General features: G+C 39.3%; 1 protein-coding gene across 2 annotated transcripts; it reads left to right on the top strand.

Annotated features, from left to right (window-relative positions):
• Window positions 1-94: 94 nt before the first annotated feature.
• On the top strand, window positions 95-17,852 carry dusp10 (dual specificity phosphatase 10). 2 transcript variants are annotated; one of them, XM_072445865.1, is made up of 4 exons: window positions 95-332; window positions 1,516-2,364; window positions 12,308-12,673; window positions 13,777-17,852. In XM_072445865.1, the coding sequence occupies exons 2-4, from the start codon at window positions 1,560-1,562 to the stop codon at window positions 14,040-14,042; spliced, it is 1,437 nt and encodes a 478-aa protein (XP_072301966.1). In that variant the 5' UTR covers window positions 95-332; window positions 1,516-1,559; the 3' UTR covers window positions 14,043-17,852. The 2 variants fall into 2 exon arrangements, with proteins under 2 accessions (XP_072301966.1, XP_072301974.1); XM_072445873.1 differs by having other exon boundaries at window positions 1,513-2,364.
• Window positions 17,853-22,267: the final 4,415 nt, after the last annotated feature.

The following is a 22,267-nucleotide window of genomic DNA, read 5'->3' as shown; positions in this document are numbered from 1 at the left end:
ATCCGTGCATATTTGGGCGGGGCGTGTCTGCCGTGACCCCGCCCCCTGCAGCCTCTCCGCTCGCTCGCTCGCCGCCCTCCCCGTTTGGAGCACGTCCCCATCCCACTGTCCTCCCTCACATCCATGTAGCGCTGCATTGGCTCGCCACACCGCCAATCCATCCCGCCAGCGCCGCGGAGGCTGGCACGCGTCCCTCGGATCACTTCAGGATACCAAAAACTACTACATAATGCTACCGTTTACGCAGTGACTGAATGGGGACGTCGTCGTTAACGCGCGGACACCGTAAAACCGTCTTTACCAGTCCACGGCAGCAGTAGGCTACACTCCCGGTAAGATGCCAACTTTGGAGCGCGCTCACCAAAACACAGCCGGGGCGAATGAAATCATGTACAATGTATACTCAAAACCATTTTGTGCCATTATGCGTTACAACTTGGACACGTGCGTAGTTTTGAGTGTCTAGCATGTCGTTACGAGGCTATTCCCGCATCAATTTAAAGTTTCAACACGCATGGTTATTCAGTGTCTTTTATTTGATCACGGTTGTCGAGGTTTGGCAGCATTGGACAGTGTCTTTCGTCTCCAAGAAAGCTAAAATCTCGGACATTACATTCGGCTCACGTCCTCATGCCGGGTTTCTTGAATGAATTTGCCATCAATGATTTGTACCTCTCTTGCTCCCCAAACAGCTGCGCTTTTTACATAACACGCCAGATGACATGCCTTTTAAGATGGAGCAAGCTCCCAGCCATTCATAAATAAAAAAGGAAATTGCCAAGGGGCTTTCTTTGCTGATTTTTTTCTTCTTCTAAAGAACTGCAGCGTGTAGCATTGATGCAGTGGGTTTGATATAGTTTTGGTTGAGCTGCTCACTACATTACGTTATTGCATATTATTGCGTGTATGATTCACATTACACGCACTGTCACACACCGTTTTGGACATGGGCTTAATGATGACTGGCCATTTCCTATAAAGGGCCATTATGCCACACATTTTTTTCTACCAATTTTGGGTGTTGCCCTGCAGGTGTTGACACAATTAATGCTTAGCTTCATGGCTGTTGACCACTTTGCATGTTCAACAAATAGACGTCTATGCTTGATGGCTTGTCAAACCTGATTAACCAGATGGTTCGATTTAAGGATTTTGCATGGACCTTTGAATATGTTCTCAACATGAATTTGGTTAATTTTAATCCTTTATGCATACATTGACATTATGAGCCTTTTGTCTGTAGTTGATTTATCAGGTCATTCATCAGGCCGATAGCATGACAAAACTTAACTTGCATGAGTGAAAAAGCCCTCGTCTAAGTCCATCTGGACCAAATGTTGCGTGTAATTTCTACTCTCTGTGTCTGTGCACAAAGTCTGCACCATGTAATCAGGTTAAGACTGGGATGTGACAGGAGATACAACTTATTTTACAATGCATTTGTCCATTGAAAACCACAAATGTGACAGTGATGACCTGCTAACCTGTGCTCCTCTCTCTCACCTGCACCAGCAGGAGCGGCGTGTTGAGTTCCCCTGGTGTCCCCGCGCAGCCTCCCCATGCCTCCCTCTCCTCTGGACGACAGGATTGTGGTGGCGCTGCCCAGGCCGAGCCGACCTCAGGAGCTAACTCTGTCCCTGGACTCCAGTTACCTGGACGCCTTCAGCAGCGGTGAGCACACGTTCATCAGCACCACAGTGGTGACTATCAGGGCCACGTATATGCCCTCTTCCAAGGGCTCCACGCGCTCTCTGTCGTGTGGATGTAGCAGTGCCAGCTGCTGCTCTGTCACCACTTATGAGCGGGACAGTCCCAGTCTGAGCCACAGCAGCCCCAACCTCTCATACGGTGGGACCCCCAGCCCTCAGCTGCCCCCGCTCCGTAGCCATGAGGCTCGCAGTGTGCCCAGCCTGGCCTCAGGGCTGGCCCCAAGCACCCCCAAGGCTCTGCCGAGGGCCCTGACCACAACTCTGCCCAAGCTGCTGCCCTCTGTGCGCCTCATGCATGCCAACGAACTGGCCAAGAGGCTGAGCTGCTGCCCGCTGGGACACCCAGTGGGGCCCGTCCCTGTCATCATCGACTGCAGGCCCTTCACGGAGTACAACAAGAGCCACATCCGTGGAGCTGTGCACATCAACTGTTCTGACAAGATGAGCCGACGCAGGCTGCAGCAGGGCAAGATCACTGTGCTGGACCTGCTGTCCTGCAGGGAGGCCCAGGACTCCTTCAAGGGCTTGTTCTCCAAAGACATCGTTGTGTATGACGACAGCACCATGGACCCACACCGCCTCAGCCCCGCTCAGCCTCTGCACGTGGTGCTGGAGTCCCTGCGCATGGAGGGCAAGGACCCCATGGTCCTCAAAGGTACAACTCAGGACACATTTCACATTACATTAATAAAACATATATTTCATAAGATCTCAAAAAGGCCTCGATGATGTCATAAATGATTAATAATATGAGCCTTTGCTCAACTTCTCCTCAATAAAACATTCCTTCTTCCTCTTATTCATTTTTACTTTTCATTTCACATGGCCCACATTTTTCGTTTACACAGGGACAAACTTGTGCCTATTAGTGTTTGACATGTACTTCTTGGAAGATTCATTGCCATGGCTAGCTCCAGACCTAAGTAGGCTTTCCACTTTGAAAAGAAAATAAATTCCACCATTTTATATGCATTAAGTTGACATCTGGGCACATAAATCATTCAGATACCTGAAAGCTGCAGAAGAGGATTACTGCTTAAATGAAGCGATATGATTTGGACTAGATTGCTTTATCCTTTGGTTGTTCAGCATACCATGGAATCATTGTTTGACGAGTTGACTATTCAGAAAATCTAATATTTTGTTTCAGTGCTGGTCCAACACTCGCACCCGTTTGTTTGTATAACTAACAAAATGGAATTCTTAGTCTTCTCTCTACTAATAACCTAATATTGGTACTAATACTGCTTGTCATTAGTCAGATGATAAATTAATAGAGTGCTCTTCCACCGTGCAGAAGTTCAGCACTATGAACTGGACCAGTGTACTGCCTCGTATGAATGTGCTGTGTGAGTGATTGCTGGTAGTCGAAGGGGCCAATGCCGTAAATTGGCAGCCTCACTTTCATCAGGGCAGCTGTGGCTTCAGAAAGCTTACCAACACCACAGACTGTGGAGTTAGTAATGCTATAAGTGATTTGAGTATCTTTACATATTCTATATATTTGTAAGTCATTATTGTCAAAAGTTCTGCATACTATTACAACAATTCCTGAGTGATTAAAAATGTTAACGATAATAGTAATAGTTAACAATGTACGAACAGATTTGCCAATGTCATGAAAAAAACAATCCCCAAATTTTATTATTTTTGGCTTACTTGACTTGAGTTATCTTGCTTGTTTCTCCTTATGGTTTGTCCATAGTGAGCATTCAGCTCTAGATGGCTACAAAATAAAATTATATTTATTTATCTTTACAAAGAACTATCTATGTAGAGATGGCTTGGTTTTTTAAGGACAAGCTAATTAGCATTTTGAAAGCACTTCGTAGTTATAATAGTCTATCCACTATTGAACAGATGATTGAATGGGTAGCTTTAATAGCATGCCAAAAATGACAGTATGACAACAGTTACGTTTTGTGTCTCAAAGGATGTTTTTGTCTGGTCCAAATAAGACTCTATAAAGCAGCAGCAGAAGCAGTGGTATAGTGGTATAGTGCTCTTTTTCTTTGCTGGAAGAAGGTCATGGGTTGGATTTGTGTTTTGCCCTAGAGAATATACTATTCTTAAACTAGAAACATTTTTACCATGATGTTGTCAATCATCAAAAACATACCTGGAGTTGTATTTTGCTTCATTCATGCTTGTTTTATTAATCCTGTTCATTAGCCATCTTCCTTGAGAGCTCAGAAATCACTTAATTACCTCTTAAGTCCAGAAACCATCACCTGACTTGTTCTGAGCATTTCTACTCTCAAATTGCATTAACATCAGAATCAGAATCAGAAAAGTTTTATTGTCATTGAACACAGTTCAAAAACATAGGAACTTGTCTCGATGAATAATAAAATAATATGAATAATACAATTATGATAATAGCAATGTCTATAGGGGCAAATAAGGCATGTATAAATTAATAATTTACTCTTACTTTAAATAAGGTAAAACATAAACTTGGTCTGGGTATGTACACAGATATTTACACAAAAATGTACAGATGGTCGGAAATGGCAGTTAAAGTGGCAGGTGTTAAGTATTCATGAGTCCAACAGCAGATGGAAATAAACTGTTCTTGTGGCGCGTGGTTCTGGTCCGGATGGACCGTAGCCTCCTGCTTGAGGGAAGTGGCTCAAATAGTCCGTGTCCAAGGTGAGAGCGGCTTTGATCCGACTTGCTCGTCCTAGAGTCCTGGAGACGTACAGGTCCTGCAGAGATGGAAGTCTGCAACCGATCACCTTCTCAGCAGAGGCACAATGCGCTGTAGTCTCTGTTTGTAGGTTGAGGGGGGTTGTGACTTTCCTGAAGTCCACCATCATCTCCACAGTCTTTTGGGCATTGAATTCCAGATTTGACTGCTGCACCAGGACACCAGCCGGTCCACCTCCCTCCTGTGGACAGACTCATCCCCATTCGAGATGAGCCCGATGAGGGTGGTAGTTTGTGCACAGGGAGAAGAGCAGGGGAGAAAGTACACAGTCCTGTGGAGCTCCTGTGCTGATAGTCCGAGTGTCTGAGACATTCTTCTCCAGTCGCACACACTGCCTCCGATCCATCAGGAAGTCAGTGATCCACCTGCAGGTGGAGTCAGGCACGGTGAGCTGGGAGAGCTTGTCCTGGAGCAGAGCAGGGAGGATGGTGCTGAATGCAGAGCTGAAGTCCACAAACAGGATCCTGGCATAGGTCTCCGAGGAGTCCAGATGCTGTAAGATGAAGTGGAGAGCCAGGATGATGGCGTCGTCCACAGACACTGTTGGCTCTGTAGGTGAACTGCAGGGGTCCAGCAGGGGGGAGGTGAAGGACTTTAGGTGGGGGAGGCGCTCAAATGACTTCATGACATACATATAGCATTAGCAAAGCAGTCACAATGCCCAAGGGCTTAATTCATTTTTTGATTGTTCATTCCCAGTTCTGACAGCAGTACGCACCAATGCCAAATGAAGGTATAGTGTTTTTTTATTTTTATTTTAATAGATTTTGTTCATGTGACATATTAAGATTCCATCCACCAATGATATATGGAGGCCAGCTAAAATTAATGTTGTCAAAATGTAGATTTTAGTTGGAATACAATGAGTTCTTAGATCTACCCGGTAGTCACTAAGAGGTCAGGTTTTATATTTGTGAATTATCCTTTTTTATATACGATGCAATCAATAGGGAAAAGTGGCACTTGCCTCCATCTGAGATTATGATATTATCAAATTCTAGAGCTTGAATGCAATTTGTAGGCTGAAAAAAAATTCAAAAACATTGAATATTATCATTATTTGTTAAGTACTGTCTCCACAAACTTGTCTTAATCTTATGTATGCTGACAGAAAGGTCAGTCTCTTGGACAGGTCGGTCTCAGTCCTTTTTAATCGAATTCTGGCGTTTGTGAATACAAACAAACCAGAGAGCGGAACAAAACTAGGAAGTGACCAGGAAGTTGAGATGCACTTGAGGCTCAGGATCAAAACAAACTCCTGTTTGAGATCGATAGTGGGACAAATGACACCCAGAAAGATGTGAAAGTAACAGGAGCAGGTCAAAGTCTGGTTTAATTATAATTACTGACGATAACGCGAAAATATATCACAGTTCCTAATGATGATAAGGAACCAAACATAAAAAACATGCTTATGTTGGCTTTAACATGGGAAAGTTGCCTTTATTCATAATCCGAAATCTTAATATTTGCATCTTAAATTATAAAATTAAATATATGACTTGGAGGAAAGCTAATAAACAGAACCGTCCAAGGCCAGAGTATTCATAGGTTTCAACTTCCCTTTATATCCAACATTTTGAGGACTTTTTCCCATTCAAATATATAATATTTAGTTTTAATTTGTTCATGGCTCTATAGCAACAGTCCTAATTTCACATATTTCTAAAAACCAATGGATAGAGATTTTTTATTTATGTTTTAGTGCCACAGTTCACGGCTCACTGCGTACTGGAATATGTTGCTTCTGGACATTCAATTATGATCAATCTGTCATCTCACTCCAGACACTGGTGCCATTTTCTAAAACAGGTGAGCAATGCATAACTCCATATCTCAAATATATAGTTCATGAGTAGAGGAAATGTAGACTGCAGTCAAAAGGACCTTTTATGTTCTTCAGCACTACAAAGTGCCTCGGATGCTTTCATTTACTGCCTTCTATATTTCTTGATTTACTTTGCAAGTAACTTTTCTGCTCAATTTTGCTTGGCCTCATCCATGAAGTGGATGGATGAATGTACTGTATGCCATTTGTTGTGGATCCCTAGAAGTGCGTCGCTCACCATTTGTTTTTATTCCATATAATCTTTGAAGAAATTCCAAAACAATCTAGGTCCTCTTTAGAGTTTGGTTGGTTAATAATATGAACAGCAGCTAAGGAAAGGATTAGAGCTGCAATGATTTGTCTATGCAGATTCTAAAGACACAGAAAAAGACCTTTTATAACAAAGACTGCAACATTATTAAATCAAAAGGTCAAAAAATAATTGTCATAGATAATAGATAATGCACTTTTTTCATAAACATTCTCTATCAAGAAACCCTCACTCATAATATTTCAACCTACCGTATTTTCCGCACTATAAGGCACACTTAAAAGCCTTTAATTTTCTCAAAAAACTTCAGTGCGCCTTATAAACCAGTGCAACATTATATGGATTAATTCTGGTTGTGCTCACTGACCTCGAAGCGATATTGTGTGGTACACGTTTTGTTTAGCTTAATTTGCCTTATAGTCCGGTGCGCCTCATAAATATATATTATGAAAAATTATAGAAAATAAACCATTCATTGACAGTGCGCCTTATAATCCAGTGCACCCTATAGTGTGGAAAATACAGTATATATGCTTTTCAAAAGTGTCAATGTACCGTAGAAATAATGGTTTGATTAAAAAAATATATACATCAAAAAATATTCACTGACTATTCAATTATTAAAATAATTGTTACATATTTTACATTTTTATATGTATATATATATATATATATATATATATATATATATATATATATATATATATAAACATGTTGTTACTAGTACTTCTTTGTATATATTGTTGTTTGTTTGAAATCCCATGAGCTTATGGTCTTGTGAGTGCAGATATATGGTAATATGATAGGAAATAAGTTTAGTACGTCTTCATTCAACCAAGATATCTTTGTCAGATAACAAACCCTAAATCATCTGTAAAATATGTCGAAACTGATCCAAATGGGACTAAAACATGAATGTGACTGGGAATTATTGTTATTATCTCATATGAACTCAACTTTACGTTGGAGTCTGTTGTTATTTCCTGCTGTGCGACCACCGGACGAAGTACCAAGACCGTGACATCAGCCACCACTGGGAACAATGTAGTCATATGTGTGTCACCAGCCTTCACCACAAATAGAACCCAGTGGCATCATGGGTAATCGTGGCAAACAGGTGCGAGCGGGTGGGTTATTTGCAGAAGTCCACCGGGGCATCATAAACGTTTTTAGGGCCACTGTTCACCACTGGTTATGGAGGGGATTTCTCAAAGCCTCATCTTTTGTGGTTCAAATAGGACTGTGGTGGAAACGGACTCGCCTACGTAGGACAGCCAACGTGTACTCTAGTCGCAGCTGCTAGTACACACAAGAAGTACATTTTACGTTACCTCCAAGAAAATGTTTCAATTTAATTCAAAATGAGACAATTTTTTCCCGTGGCAAAGTTGTAGTGACATTCATTAGTAGTAAAGATGTTACAATATTGATCATTGTGAAAATCACAGTTTGCCAATTATTCACCATTATTCACAACACCTTGACCAAATAATAATAAAAGCCTTATACTTCTTTCATCCACATTGTTTAATCAGCATCACATTATTCTGTGACCAGCTTTATCAAATCAAATCAAACTTTATGAATGATTAAGTAAAGTTAATGTAACATAAACATAATACAAACTCTTCATTACTTACATTACATAATACTATTTAGGTTTATTTCATTCTAAATTCTGCTTCTAAAATTGTCTCGACAACTTTGTACAATACATGATGTTGTGACCTGACACCCGTAATTAGTAACGCTTATAAAAAAAATAGACAGTGATGGAGGTACTTGTAAAATTAGTGGCATTAATACTTTCAGTTTATAAATGAATTTTAGTATTAGCTGCAGTACTTTACCGTAATTGCAGTTGAGGAGATGTAAAAGTAGCAGTAACAGTTCTGGTTTTGGTGGCTGTACAGTGAAGTATACAGTAAGTAATTATGTTTATTTGGTAGTTGTATGTTTTCTTGGTAGTTGTTGAAGAAAATATTACACTTTTTACTACTTTTACATTAGTAATAGTACTAACATCTATTGCAGCAATAGGGGCAATGCTGTAGTAGTAAACATACAGTATATTTACTTTCTCCTCATTAAAGTGTCAATACATGGGTTACAAATTTGTGTGGGTGGATTTTGTAATGTCTAAAATATTGGGTCATATTGACTTTGCACTGACACCAAGAACTGCATGTTCAATACTGAAGTTTAGTTTTCACTTTTTAACCTTTAGTGCTGTGGCAGTTTTTAAAAGTTGTACGGACAAAGTTTTTTTACTAGATATTAGAAGCACCCGGCAGACCGTAGAGTGTATTTTTAGCCTTGTAAGATTTAGTGAGAATTGACCCCTTCACCCCAGCAGATCGGCAGAGAATAAACACATGGAGTGAAGTCACGAGTGAATAAAATACAGACGATATACTGTACATGAGAAACAAAACTTAAAAATGAGCGGGTTGCAATGCATAGTTTATTGAATGTTGTTGAAGCACTTTGAATTGCCTTGTGTATGAATTGAGCTCAAAAAAGAAGAAGAAGAAAGAAAAATGATGGTAGATTTGGAAGGAAACTGTTTCTTTTAGAGCCCTTAAGTATTGGTTATAGTGAAGATGAGGAGATCGAGTGTCTTAGGAGGCTGATTTTCCAGTGCTGTGAAAAAACCATGCCATATATTGCCATAATTTGCTGCAATGGTAAAAGAAAAATACATTTTCTCGGAGTGTTCTGTATGAAATAATGTCTTTGCATGTTACTGTTTTAGTTAGTAAGTCAAAGACAGTCACATGTCCCTACAGAGCTATGCTTGGCAGCTATTGTGACCAGAGACATAAAAACTAGATAGAAATTGGAGCTTGTCAAAACATCTCACATCCTAGATTATTTATGTCTTTGAGTGAAATATTTATATCATCAACTGTTTCCATACAAATGCAAACACAGGGCTTGTATTAACATATTATAATACATAATAATACATACTATATCAAACATTATACACATTAATGCCTTGCGTTTGTCATTATGTTGACCTTACTTTTGCCTCGCCGTAAGTTTGATAGCACTGGTTGCCACAGACTACCGATAAATTAATTGGACATTGTAGCTGAACAATGTGATTTTATTACACAGAACTGTTCCTTTGGTGTAGGCATGAGTCACTGCTGCTCTCGAGGTGAATACGTTGGTTTCAATCGGATTTGACTCACAGTAGTACATACAGTATGGTATATGTATATATCACACTCAATTGTCAATGATTTCTATTTGAAGATTAGATGTTTGTTTTTTGTGTGTGTGTGTGTGTGTATATATTGTATGTAAGTATATATAATTAGGCAAAATTGGAAACTCTAAATTAGTCCTAGTGAATGAATGTGAGAGTGACTGGTTGTCTGTGTGTCTATGTCTCTGTGTTATCCCTGCGACAAACTGGCCCCTGAAATCTTGTTACTGTGAATTTGTTTATATTTATAATACATATATAAAAAAAACTCTTCCTCACCCTCTGCGGGCGGTCTCTATTTTCCCCCCTTAAAGCTCGGGACCTCTACCAGAGGCCTGGGAGCTTGAGGGTTCTGCGCAGTATCTTTGCTGTTCCTAGCACTGCACTTTTCTGGACCGAGATGTCCAGAAAAGCCATTCCTCCAGTTTGGGGGTCACTGCCCCAAGTGCTCCGATCACTACGGGCACCACCGGCTTCACGCTCCAGGCCTTCTCCAGCTCCTCTCTGAGGCCTTGGTATTTCTCTAGTTTCTCATGTTCCTTTTTCTGGATGTTACCATCCCATGGTACTGCAATGTCCACCACCACGGCTTTCCTCTGACCCTTAAGACCACCACTATGTCCAGTTGGTTCACCATTACCATCACCGGGTCTGTATTTGGAAGTCCCAGAGGACCTTGGCTCGGTCGTTCTCCACCACCTTTGGAAGTGTTTCCCACTTTGTCCTTGGGGTCTCCAGCCCATACTCTGCGCATATGTTTCTGTCCACTATGCCAGGCACCTGGTTATGGCGCTCCATGTATGCTGTCCCTGCCAGCATCTTGCACCCTGCAGTTATGTGCGGTATTGCCTCAGGGCCCCCTTGGCACAGCCTACACCTTGGGTCTTGTCTGGTGTGGTAGATCTGGGCCTCTATTGATCTGATGTTCAGGGCCTGCTCCTGTGTTGCCATAATCAGGGCCTCTGTGCTGTCCTTCAGACCGGCTCTTTCTAGCCATTGGTAGGATTTCGTGATATCAGCCTCTTCAGTTATGTTCCGCTGGTACATCCCATGTAGGGGCTTGTCCTCCCATGATGGTCCCTCCAGCACCTCGTCATCCTCTGTTCCCCATTGTCTGAGACATTCACTGACCACGTCATCTTTAGGAGCCTTGTCCTTGATGTACTTATGGATCTTGGATGTTTCATCCTGGATAGTGGCTCTCACGTTCACGTCCCAGACCTCGATATATATATATATATATATATATATATATATATATATATATAAATTTATTGTTTTTACATACATCATATTTACATGTACATACATGTGCATACATATATAGGCAATAACCTGGTAAATAGAGCTGGGTTTCGATTCAAATTTCAAGAATCGATTCGATTCCGATTTTTACGTTTCAAAATCGATTTTTTCAGATTTTCTCAGATTCCATCCGATTCGATCCGATTTCGATTCGATCCGGGGGTTAATGTTATTAAAAATGAAAAATGTATTTGAACCGTTTCCTTCACTTCATGACTGTGTAGAGAAGCAACATATTAAAACTAGTATTATATCAATATTAAACAGCAAAATCTTACAAGTATTGGTAGTTACTGATGGCTGGAAGACTGAAAAGGTTTTAAGGGTCAATCTACCTTCAAGAAAGATAATTCAGAACAATAGATGGAGGACATCATTGAGGTGACTACATCTGCAACAGTGGATTCTACTGGGACACTAACCAGTGCATTATTATTATGCTTGAAAATAATTAAGAATTCACCCAAAAGCGGTTGCTACCAAAAGCATTTTTATTTTAAAACTGCCCACACACTGCCAGTACTGAAACTGGAAGTATAAAATGTAAACGTTGAGCATTTTTCAATTTTGTTTTAAAAAATTGATATATATATATATATATATATATATATATATATATATATATATATATTTTTTAATTTTTCTAAAAAAAAACGATCTTTGGACGTACGAATCGATAATTGGTCATTAATAAGCAAATCGATTAAAAATTGGAAAATCGATTTTTTCAACCCAGCTCTACTGGTAAACTAACCAGCTTTTTAAGGGGGAGGTATATAATACATTTATAATCATTTTTTCAAATTTTTTGTTTGTTTTGTTGAATTAGGATTTTGTGATTAAGTTATTATAAATATTTTATTAGTGTTAAATACATGTATTTTATGTGCAAACAAATTATTGTTATATATATATATATATATATATATATATATATATATATAATATATATATTAAGATAAGATATTCCTTTATTGTCCACACATGGGGAAATTTCATTGTTGCAATGCAGGTAGATACAGAGGAAAAGGACAGATAACTTATAGGAAGTTTAAAAAACACTCTAAAGAACTTTATATATATATATTATTATACTATAATAATATGTAATAATAATATAATATAATGTTATAATAATATATAATAATGTTTTTTTCTATTAAATGCTGTAGACAAGAACGAGAGGCTACATTTCAAGCTGAATATGTTCCAACTTTAAAATACAGTGATTTGTCCAACGCTCACCGCTTTCTCTTTTTTATCCCAGGAGGCCTCAGCTGTTTCCGGATGAGCCACGAGAACCTGTGTGAGCACTCTCTGCATGACGGCCCCTGCGCCTCCTCCTCCGGCCTGACAGGGGCGCTACCTCACTCCTTGCCCATGCCCTCCACGCCGGACTTCGAGAGCGCCGAGCTCACCCCCATCCTGCCCTCCCTCTACCTGGGGAACGAGCAGGACGCCCATGACCTGCGGCTGCTCCAGCGGCTCAACGTGGGCTTCATCCTCAACGTGACCACGCACCTGCCCCTGTACCACTACGATACCGGGCTGTTCGTCTACAAGCGCCTCCCCGCCACCGACAGCAACAAGCAGAACCTGCGCCAGTACTTCGAGGAGGCCTTCGAGTTCATAGGTGCGGGGCAGATATATGGTTTTTGCTATAATCAACACATTTTTGTTTTTGTTCCATCGATAGTGGCTCTCAAAATGTAGTATGCACGCTTCTTCTGGTAGTAATCACAAACTTTTGCACCTTCTTTTAAACTTATGCTATAGGTTAGATCTGGAGTAGTCTTCCTAATTTAGTTAAATTTCTCGATCAGAATTTAAAATTCCCTATGCCCTTGTTTTCTAGTTTTTAAAGCTGTCTCTTCTGCCAGTGCATTCAAATAGTATTATTGTATAGATTTACACCCATTCAAATTTTCAAATGACATGTAATACCTAATTGTAATTGTAATAATATTGTATTATAATGGTGGACCGGGGCATAGTAAACATGTAAGCTACCTTTTATTTGGGAGTTTTTGAGCAGCTCATCAGTGCTCACTTTCTTCTCATCCGTATTGTGGCTCATATGGAGAAATATTTTCAAAAAACAATTGCTAAATGAGTCTACTCTAGATAGTCTGTATATTTATGGGTTCAGAATGACCAAGAAATTAAAAATCCAAATAAGAAATAAATCAAATTATCTAAGATTGCGCCACTTAAATAAATGCCTCCTGTGTGTTGGCTTAGAACAGCCTCTCCGTGTATCATGCGGGTAAGGACCTTGAAAACAGCGGTGACTCATTCTCAAACCAAAGTAATTGGCCATGTTCAAATAAAATGTTCATTCATTCATCACCAGGGAAACCAGTAAACTCAAACTTACTACTGAACCACTGAACTGCCGCTAAAGATATTACAAAAACTGGCTCTTTCTGATTACAACGAACAGGAAAATTGGTTTTAATTTAACAACAGGTCTGAGTAACACTAGACTCTTTACTCAAACCAATCATGAAATAAGATTTTAAAAGCCGTAATAATGGTTTGGTACAGTCGCATAGTCTTCAAGTATAATGCCGTACTGTGGAGCATTCATGAGACACAATAACAACCTCATCATGGAGACGAGCAGATGGCATGGCCTTCAGCAGAACGTGGTGAACCTTTAACCACTGAGCCTCTGCCACCCAGGAAAACGCTGATCTGGTTTGTTCAAAGTCAAACAGTGCTCTTTGGTTACAGAGGAAGCGCAGCAGGCGGGCATGGGCCTCCTGATACACTGCCAGGCGGGCGTGTCGCGGTCGGCCACCATCGTCATCGCCTACCTGATGAAGCACACCTGGATGACCATGACCGACGCCTACAAGTACGTCAAGACGCGCCGGCCCATCATCTCGCCCAACCTCAACTTCATGGGCCAACTGCTGGAGTTCGAAGAGGACCTCAACAACGGCATCACACCGAGGATCCTCGCGCCAAAGCTGACAGGGGTAGAGACGATTGTTTAAAAGTGAGGTTGCGTTCATGTGGTGGAATTTGATTATGTCAGATGGAGAGCAAAGTCAGGATCACTTGTTTTTTAAATTAATATCGAAAAGGAGAATCCACAAATTTGCTTGGTTTTGTAGTGTTTTTTCCCCCCACAGCCTACAATAACAACTGTGCATTTTTGACTGCTGTAGTTGCACAAATACATCTAACTTTATGTCAGTTTTTGTTTCTTGTAAGCCTAGTAATTGCAGATATTAACCATAAACCATGACATTATTACTGCAAATCTTCAGAATTCTCAGCTATTCTCTACAAAAACCAAACAAAAAGCTCTTTCGAATGTTACGACATCATGTGAATGCAACCTATTAAGTAAAAAATGCCCTTAACAACAAAAAAATCGGTCATTTTTCAGACTTTGCAGTTAACACAAAGGCGGACAAAGTGGCCCAAGAAAATGGAAGGAAAAAACATTTGACAAAAGATTTCCTAAAGGGCAATTACTGACACAAAAACTCTGTCTGGGGAGTCAGACTAGGAGCGGCCATGGCAGTGCCTGTCTAAAAACATAAAATATATGTACGAGTACTTAATATTTGACGTGTGTATGTTGCTCTATTTTTATACAGGGGTCTATGAGGTTGACCAGCCCGAATTGTGGCTTTTACTGTGCAATAATTTTAAAAGAGTGGAATGCAACTGATGATTTATCTGTATATAATGGTGACTTTTACAGAACAGGGCCGGCTTTTCACTGGTGAGATGTTGGAGTAGTTTAGGGGGGTATGGGTGAGGTAAAGGCTGCCTTCATAACTTGCATTTGAATTTGGTTTTATACTACACATTTAGCGTACGATAATTCTAGTGTTTGAATCATCCATTTCCCGGTCACCCACTGCTCCTGTCAGGTCGCAAGTAGCATTGGGGGTTGGGTCGAATACAGAAGACCTTTTTCCCTTCGGGGACAATAATGAACAATACATTCCCTTTACTTTCTGTATTAGTTTGAAAAGAAATGATTGAAGATTGAATAACTACAGGTTTAAATGCAAGCTTTAAAGGCGTCCCACTGTTGATTTGGATTTTTATCTAATTTGATTCACAAAATTTAGGCGACTGTCATCTTGTTTTTCGAAGGATGCTTTAATGTTTTTGCCAGTTCTCACTGATATATATATATATTTGAAAAAAAAACATATTTTAGCAATAGGCTATATACCATGAATATATAACCAGAGAGCCATGCAAGCTTTTATACGCTTTGCTGTTATCAGAAGAAAGTACATTTTGAATTATTAATATTTTGAACAGGGCTATAGTAGTGAACAATGAGGGAATTCTTCTGCTTGATTCTCTTTTGATTCTCTATTAATTTGGTGTATTTTAATGTATTTAAGTTTGGACAATTCATTTGACTCTTCAAATCAAAGCAAAAATCCAAATTGTAATGTTCTTTATTCATTAGCTCAATGCATTTCAGTTCATGACAGTGAAAAGTAAAATTTTGGACAAAAACAAAACAAACTTTTACACAAGTTATTATTATTATTATTTTTTACAGGGTGAAAAAAATTCAAACGACCCTGAACTTTGCTTAATTCTTCCAACAGATGATGATACTTTTTTTTCCTTGTATTTGGTGCTGCCACATGCTGTTAGTGCCTCTATCCAGCTCTCTGACTCCATGGCACAACTGAGCCATGCTACGGATAAACAGACCACGACTAACCCTGAGTAGAATGCATAAATTAAAGAGCATTTAATGTAGCTGTGCGGTTAGTAAGTGATTTGCTGAGCGAGCATGGGAAGTGGCCAGAAAGCCCCGAGGTGCAGTGTCCATTATGTAATGCTGTGTCCTGTGGTGTGTTTGAAGCTAGATCCTGCGTCACAAATCAACTTACTGTAGCTCAGAAGACATGCACTAATGATGGCATCAAAATAAGACAGAATAGAAGAACGTAAATAAAGGTCTAATATGATCAATTCAGTTCTGAAAGATTGCTATCATGTTTTTCCTGGCTTAATATCAAAAAGCTAGCAGGAGAATATGGTTCTTTCATTCAAGTCTGTTTGAGTAATCCTTATAAATAAAAAAAATAAATAAATGGGCAATTATATTTATGTAAACAATGTCTACATCAAGTCCTCCTCTGTTTTTAAAGCCCAAAAGACAATTTGTCATAATTTCAATCGCTACGAAACACTATTTTCCTGTTAGCATGTTGACAATAGCCATGCTGCTAATTTGTCGCTTTAAAAGGCTTCACTCCCAGCTGTTGTCAGCAGGGGGCGTCAAAGACCTAACCAAATCGTTTTCTGTGAAACTAAGTACTGGTGCTGATTTACAATATATTTCCCATTTATTTAGTCCATTTTAATTTAGCAAAAGGGGATAAACTTTCATTCATTTTCTACCATTTGTTCCAGTTAGAGGTCACGGGTGATTGGAGCGTGTCCCAGCGACTTTGGGCCTTAGGCGGGACACACCCAGGACAGGGGCCAGCTCGTCGCAGGGTTTATACTATTTAAAGCTTGAACAATGAAAATGATAGGATCGTAAAACAGAGGTTGGCCCAAAAATGTGTACTTAATTTACATCTATTCAGTGCAAATCCTCGCTATGCAATTTAAATACGGTATAGCAGGCTCTTTTCTTGAAACTATGTTTTGTTTTGGAAGAATGACTTTGCAGATTGCTCTTTTGAAGTTCTAACAAGTTCTAATGTAGTGTTTAGATCTTGCCGTTTACCTTGCTGTCTCACTCGGTGCTCCACAATATTCATGCACATTTGTAGCTTGTGATTTATATTTGTTAAGTGACAAAGACAGAAAAAGAAGCTACGTTTTAAAAGAAGAAACTGTGTGTGGTCAATGGGTTTCTATGTAAAGGTCTAACAAATGTTGTATTGTATAGGGCTTGGTGTGCTTTTGGCCTGTGAAGGTCACTGGCCATTCATGTGCTGTTTGTGCTATTACTGCTGTGAAATATGTGGGGATTTGTGCAGTGATATTGAGCCAAGAAAATTAGACAAACGTTTAAGAAGATTACTGCAAAACGGAAATGTCCAGATAAAAGGTTTTGCTCAAATTGTGTCATAGGTTTTGACTTACAGGCATTAATTACCATCAAAAATGTGCCAAAAAAATGCCATACTTGCAGTGGCTGGAAATGGAAGTATGTAAGTTGAATTAAAGCTATAGATAAAACACAACACAATATTGTCCTTAATAAATCCATGTGGTTATGAATTGTTATTGTGATAGTTAGAAATTTGGTGCAAACTCCACATACAAACGCCCCACAGGGAATCAAACTGGGGACGTTCTTGTGTACTTTGCCATCGTAGTTTGCGGTGGTTGGTTCACAGCTAGCAAGTCTTGATTTAGAACTGAAAAATGTACACAATTACACTGAACATCTCAAATCTGTATGTTTTTGTGTCATTCGGATCATTTATTTTACTTTATGTAATCCCGGACATGCACAATTCACATGATGAATTCCTGCAGTAATATTTCACAGCGCAGAGGTGAAAATAACACAGTAAGCATATATTCTATTTTCTATGTATGTATATAATAATGTTGACTATTTTTGCACTGACTATATGGACAAAAGGATTTATTTTTTTCCACAAAAGGTGCTATTATATCGGAGGCCTTCTCCCACACCTTTTTGCATGAACGCTCAAAAGAGAACCCTTGAAAGGACTAACGTCTCTTCTCCTTCTACAACTACTTCTACTCCTCCAGATGTTGCCAAAACGAAGCACTGTACTTTTGTAACTTCAACTTGAGCGCTTTGAAATAAACTGGCTTCAAGTTTGGTCCGGTCTCCAGGTTTCTGTCTTTTTTCTTCCATTTTCAGCAACTTCTACTTCCAAATGCCTTAACCCTAACACATGCAATTTTGGGTCTAACGTCAACAATTTCACTGGTAAAAGGTCCCATTTATAAAGCGATTTAGAGGCACTCAAAGATGTTCATAATATGATACAATTCTCCTGGTGTTAGGTCACTATTAGAGGGGGAAGCTGAAGTGGCTAATGCTGAAACTGAAATGGCAGGACATGGCCTACGAGGACATTACTTTTACCAAAGTACTGTACATTTGTGAATAATTGTAATGTCAGCAAAGTAGATTAAAGGGTCACTATGTAACTTTTCTAGTGGGGGGCATCTATTACTTGCTTGTCTCCATGGATATGTTATGCCATTGCTTTGAAAGTTGGCAAGAAATTTCATAATCTTGCATTTATTCAACTGCAGGTACTTTGATTGCAAAAAAAATACCTAATAAACTAGCTTTCTTATGCAAGCTGCTTGTCTCCATGGAGATTCACAGTTTAATCCCATTTTCAAGGCAGAGCTTTGACAGGCAGAGCTGCTTTTCTCCACAAAGAAAAGCAGGTGGCTCCGTCTACAAGATATTGATCAAATATAGTGAAATATCTGTAAACATCACTTGTCACTCGTAATAATTTCTCTGTTGTTCCCTGTCAAAGTACCACAGCAGCCAGTCCAACATGCAAACTTAGACCAGAGACACCCAGGGAGCGCAATCCACTATCTGTGTCCTACACGTGTTTGGGACCTATATTTACTCTTCATTTTAGTGTCTGGGGAAACTCTGTGATGAGAGGTCATGATCTCCCTGTTGGAACAGGCCTAGAATAGCAGTGTTTAGTGTTGTTTCTAATTGGGAGCGATGAGTGGTGGTCATATAAATGCTCTCCTATCAGCGGAGTGCGGGCTGGGCGACAGGAATAGCCCTAAGCTTCATACATGGACGTATTAGGGAAAGAGGAGATCATAGTAACATCATCAGAGGGGAGCAAAAATAGGGTGGGCAGTGGGTTATAAAACTGAAATCAGTGGTAAGTGACAATGTTATTATGATAATCAGGAGAATTTAGTACTTTTCACTTTTTCCATGTAATCCCTCATTTGTCCAGTGATGGCCCATGGTAGGAAAGTTATGTTTTCTTTCAAAATCATTTTTTTTGTATAACTTAAATACTGTGTAAGCAATTTCCTATATAGATCAACAATAAATTAATTATAATATTTGCCTCATGTTTTAACATCTAAAGCACCAAAAGGACAAGCAAAATGCTTCAAATTCAGACAAAACGTTACAAAAAACTGGTTACCAGGGATACACAAGTCATCTAAGACTCCACTCAAGTTGTAGAAGAAAGGATGATCAGTAGACGCTTTGAATACTAATGTACATGAGCTTTTTGTATTTCATATATTTTTTTATCCTTTATAAATTTGCAATGAATTCTAACACCCTTCTTTCACATTGTCATTATGGGGCAAATAATACATTTGATCATTTTTGGAAAAAGGCTGTAACATAACAAAAAGTGGAAAAATACTTAGCGGATGCAATATATGTGCCAAGGATTTGTGAGAGCTATGAATGAGTTAGAAAGGTTAAAACACGTACTTCTTTATTTTACTGTTGAAAATGAGCTTTAATGTGGCACCACAGAAAAGGTGGAACATTCTCTAGATAAATGGGATGAGGGCCAGGGGCCTAAATGGCTATGGAGAGCGACCAAAAGAGGGACAGATTGTCACCCTGTGCACCACAGATAGAGAATCAGTGACTGTTAAACTATTGTCAGGCACTGTAAGGTTGACAGAATATTTTGTTTTTTTGGAGAGGAAATTATAGTACTTCAAAAAACACCTTTGTGTCCATTCAAATTGTGATCTTGCAGTTCTAATGTGAACTCAGTGACCCACCATTATTCATGCCAGCACATCATTCCTCCCCACTGACAGGGAGCTCTGAGGTTATGGCCTTCATCCCATGTCCGTCCTCAGTGAGACCAGTCTGAGCAGGTGTCCAGTCTAATGCTCCGTCTGAGCAAAGACTTGAGCAAAGACAGACGAGCAACAGCAGCAGAACAATGAGGCGAGAGAGAGAGATCATATCAAACTCTGCTGCCTCTGCAAAGATAACAACCAATGCTATCTTCTCCAATCTGCTGCGTGGTACTGCCGCCAAGCATCGTGGGTAATTTCTAAAGAGCAGCGTCTTGCAGGGAGGCGGAGGTGTGGGCCAGGACTCAGCCTGCTCGCTCCCTGCCATATGTCCAGGCGCATTTTAAGACACATGATAATGGTGTATGAGAAAAACATGTTATGACAAAGATCTGATCCCAAAAGCTGAAATAAATACATGCTCCAGTTTAAACACTGGGCTTGTAATATACAAAATATGTCATAAAACATATAGTAAAACATGAGCCAGTATTATACCAAGTTGAAACACTGTTGTTTTTGCACTAAACATTTTAATTTGATCTACAATGATGTGCAATACTGGTATTTGAAGTCATGCTTAAGTTGGAGTACAATGGACGATGATGTAGAGAGGTTGAAGAGGCTGATGTTTCTGCTGCTGCAGTGATGCTAGTAGTGCTACAGTAATAATGTGGTAAAGAATGGAAATAGAAGAAGTAACAGAGAAAATGCATTTTGCTTCCTTAGGACCATATAAGGGAATTCAGGAAATTAAGAATATTTCTGGGTCATTATGACCCAGAAATATTCTTAATTTCCTGAATTCCCTTTATTGTCTACATACCAAATGAAGTTTAGGATCAATCATATTCACATTTATGAAATAAGTAAAAGTTGCACTTTTAATTACCAAGCTGAGCCAAGCTACCAATCGTAAAGCCATGCTATTAAGTGGCTATGAAGTAAAGTGCCCTATATTTAAAACATGAGAACGTTTCATTATCTTTATAGTGCATATTCCGGGTTTGCATGTTTTTGTAATCATTACAGTACTTATTTTGGTGGGATAGTATCTGTAGTAACTGTGTCAGTTTGTGAAGAAAGTTGAAAGAAAAATGTTGAAAATTACAGGGGCTGAGTTATAAAAGCAATTACCTCAATCATCAACACACAAAACTTCATCCAAAATAAAGGGCCAATTTACACACAGAGATCAAGTAAAACAGTATGGGTTTTATGGATTAAATCTGTCACATCTGCTGCCCATGTCCAACTGTGAAGTCCTCTGATAAACTTTAGAATAATAGTTTTTAATTATGTTTACTACAATGTTGTGAAATGTGTCTGACATAAATAAATTCATAAAGTATGTAATCTGAATAAAGTCTCACAGATAAACTGATATGTGCTGCTATAGTAACCATAGCTCCTCGGCCCCGTCTCTTTTTTCAGAAATACATCAAACGAGGAGCAAAACATGAGCTGGAGCTGCATGGGCTGTAGTCAAGTAAAGCCAAGCAGTTATTTCTGCTCCAACTGTGCACGCAAAACTGAACACATCGCTGGACACTGCGGTCACATCACTGACCTAAGGGAGACGAGTTATATAATGTTCAGATGATGAAATATTCAGCAAGATTACACTGTGAAGGATGTCTGTTGATTTATTTATTAAAGATGACAATAGGTCTGTACGTATGATCCCAGCAAAAGATGTTCAGATACTATTCATCTGATTGTCTGACTAGGACACATTCACCACATGCAAATTAGGACTAAACTGGGACTAAACTGGAACTAAAGTTGGATTGGACCATGACCAAACCAAGAATAAAATAGTATCCAACCAGGATTAAACCAGGTTTATGAACGCAGCCATAGAAATTAGTCCACCTCCTTTTTGATGGTTCAAACTGGAAGTCCATCCCCCCAGACTTTACATGAATTTTCTTTATTTTTTTTTCATTTAAGATTTATAAAACAAAAAATAGTGTTTTGTAGCGATTGAAATTATGACAAATTGTCTTTTGGGCTTTAAAAACACAGAGGAGGACTTGATGTAGACATTGTTTACATAAATATAACCCACAAAAACACAAAAATGTCTAAAAGACATCAAAAGAAAATGAAGGCACCTATACAGTAGTTCAAAGTAAACGTCCCATTTGGTCCAAAGTCTGTCCATTTTCAAATTAAATCCAATTTTTGTTACATTTTACAGTTGTTGGTGAAGTTTGTGTCATCCATTTTTTCTTCTGGCGATCTTTCCTGCTGAAGTATGCTCCAAAGGTATCAGTTTGCATTTCTTCTATTTTCAACACTTGCAAACTGTCATTTCACACTTTAACTTCAGCTATCCGGCCCTAACCTCTCATATGAGCGGGAGGAGATCCACCGTTTGGGTGTTCGCCCCCCCACGCTGTAATATAATCAGTGGGTTTGAGCAATGATTCAAAGCTGGTGAAGGGGATTTCCCAAAGAG

Source organism: Eucyclogobius newberryi, unplaced genomic scaffold (assembly GCF_026437365.1).
Source record: "Eucyclogobius newberryi isolate DKJ021-1_F unplaced genomic scaffold, fEucNew1.0.hap1 SCAF_1, whole genome shotgun sequence".
Lineage (NCBI taxonomy): Eukaryota > Metazoa > Chordata > Actinopteri > Gobiiformes > Gobiidae > Eucyclogobius > Eucyclogobius newberryi.
The sequence above is the reverse complement of the archived record's forward strand: the minus strand, read 5'-3'. Positions and strand labels throughout refer to the sequence as shown.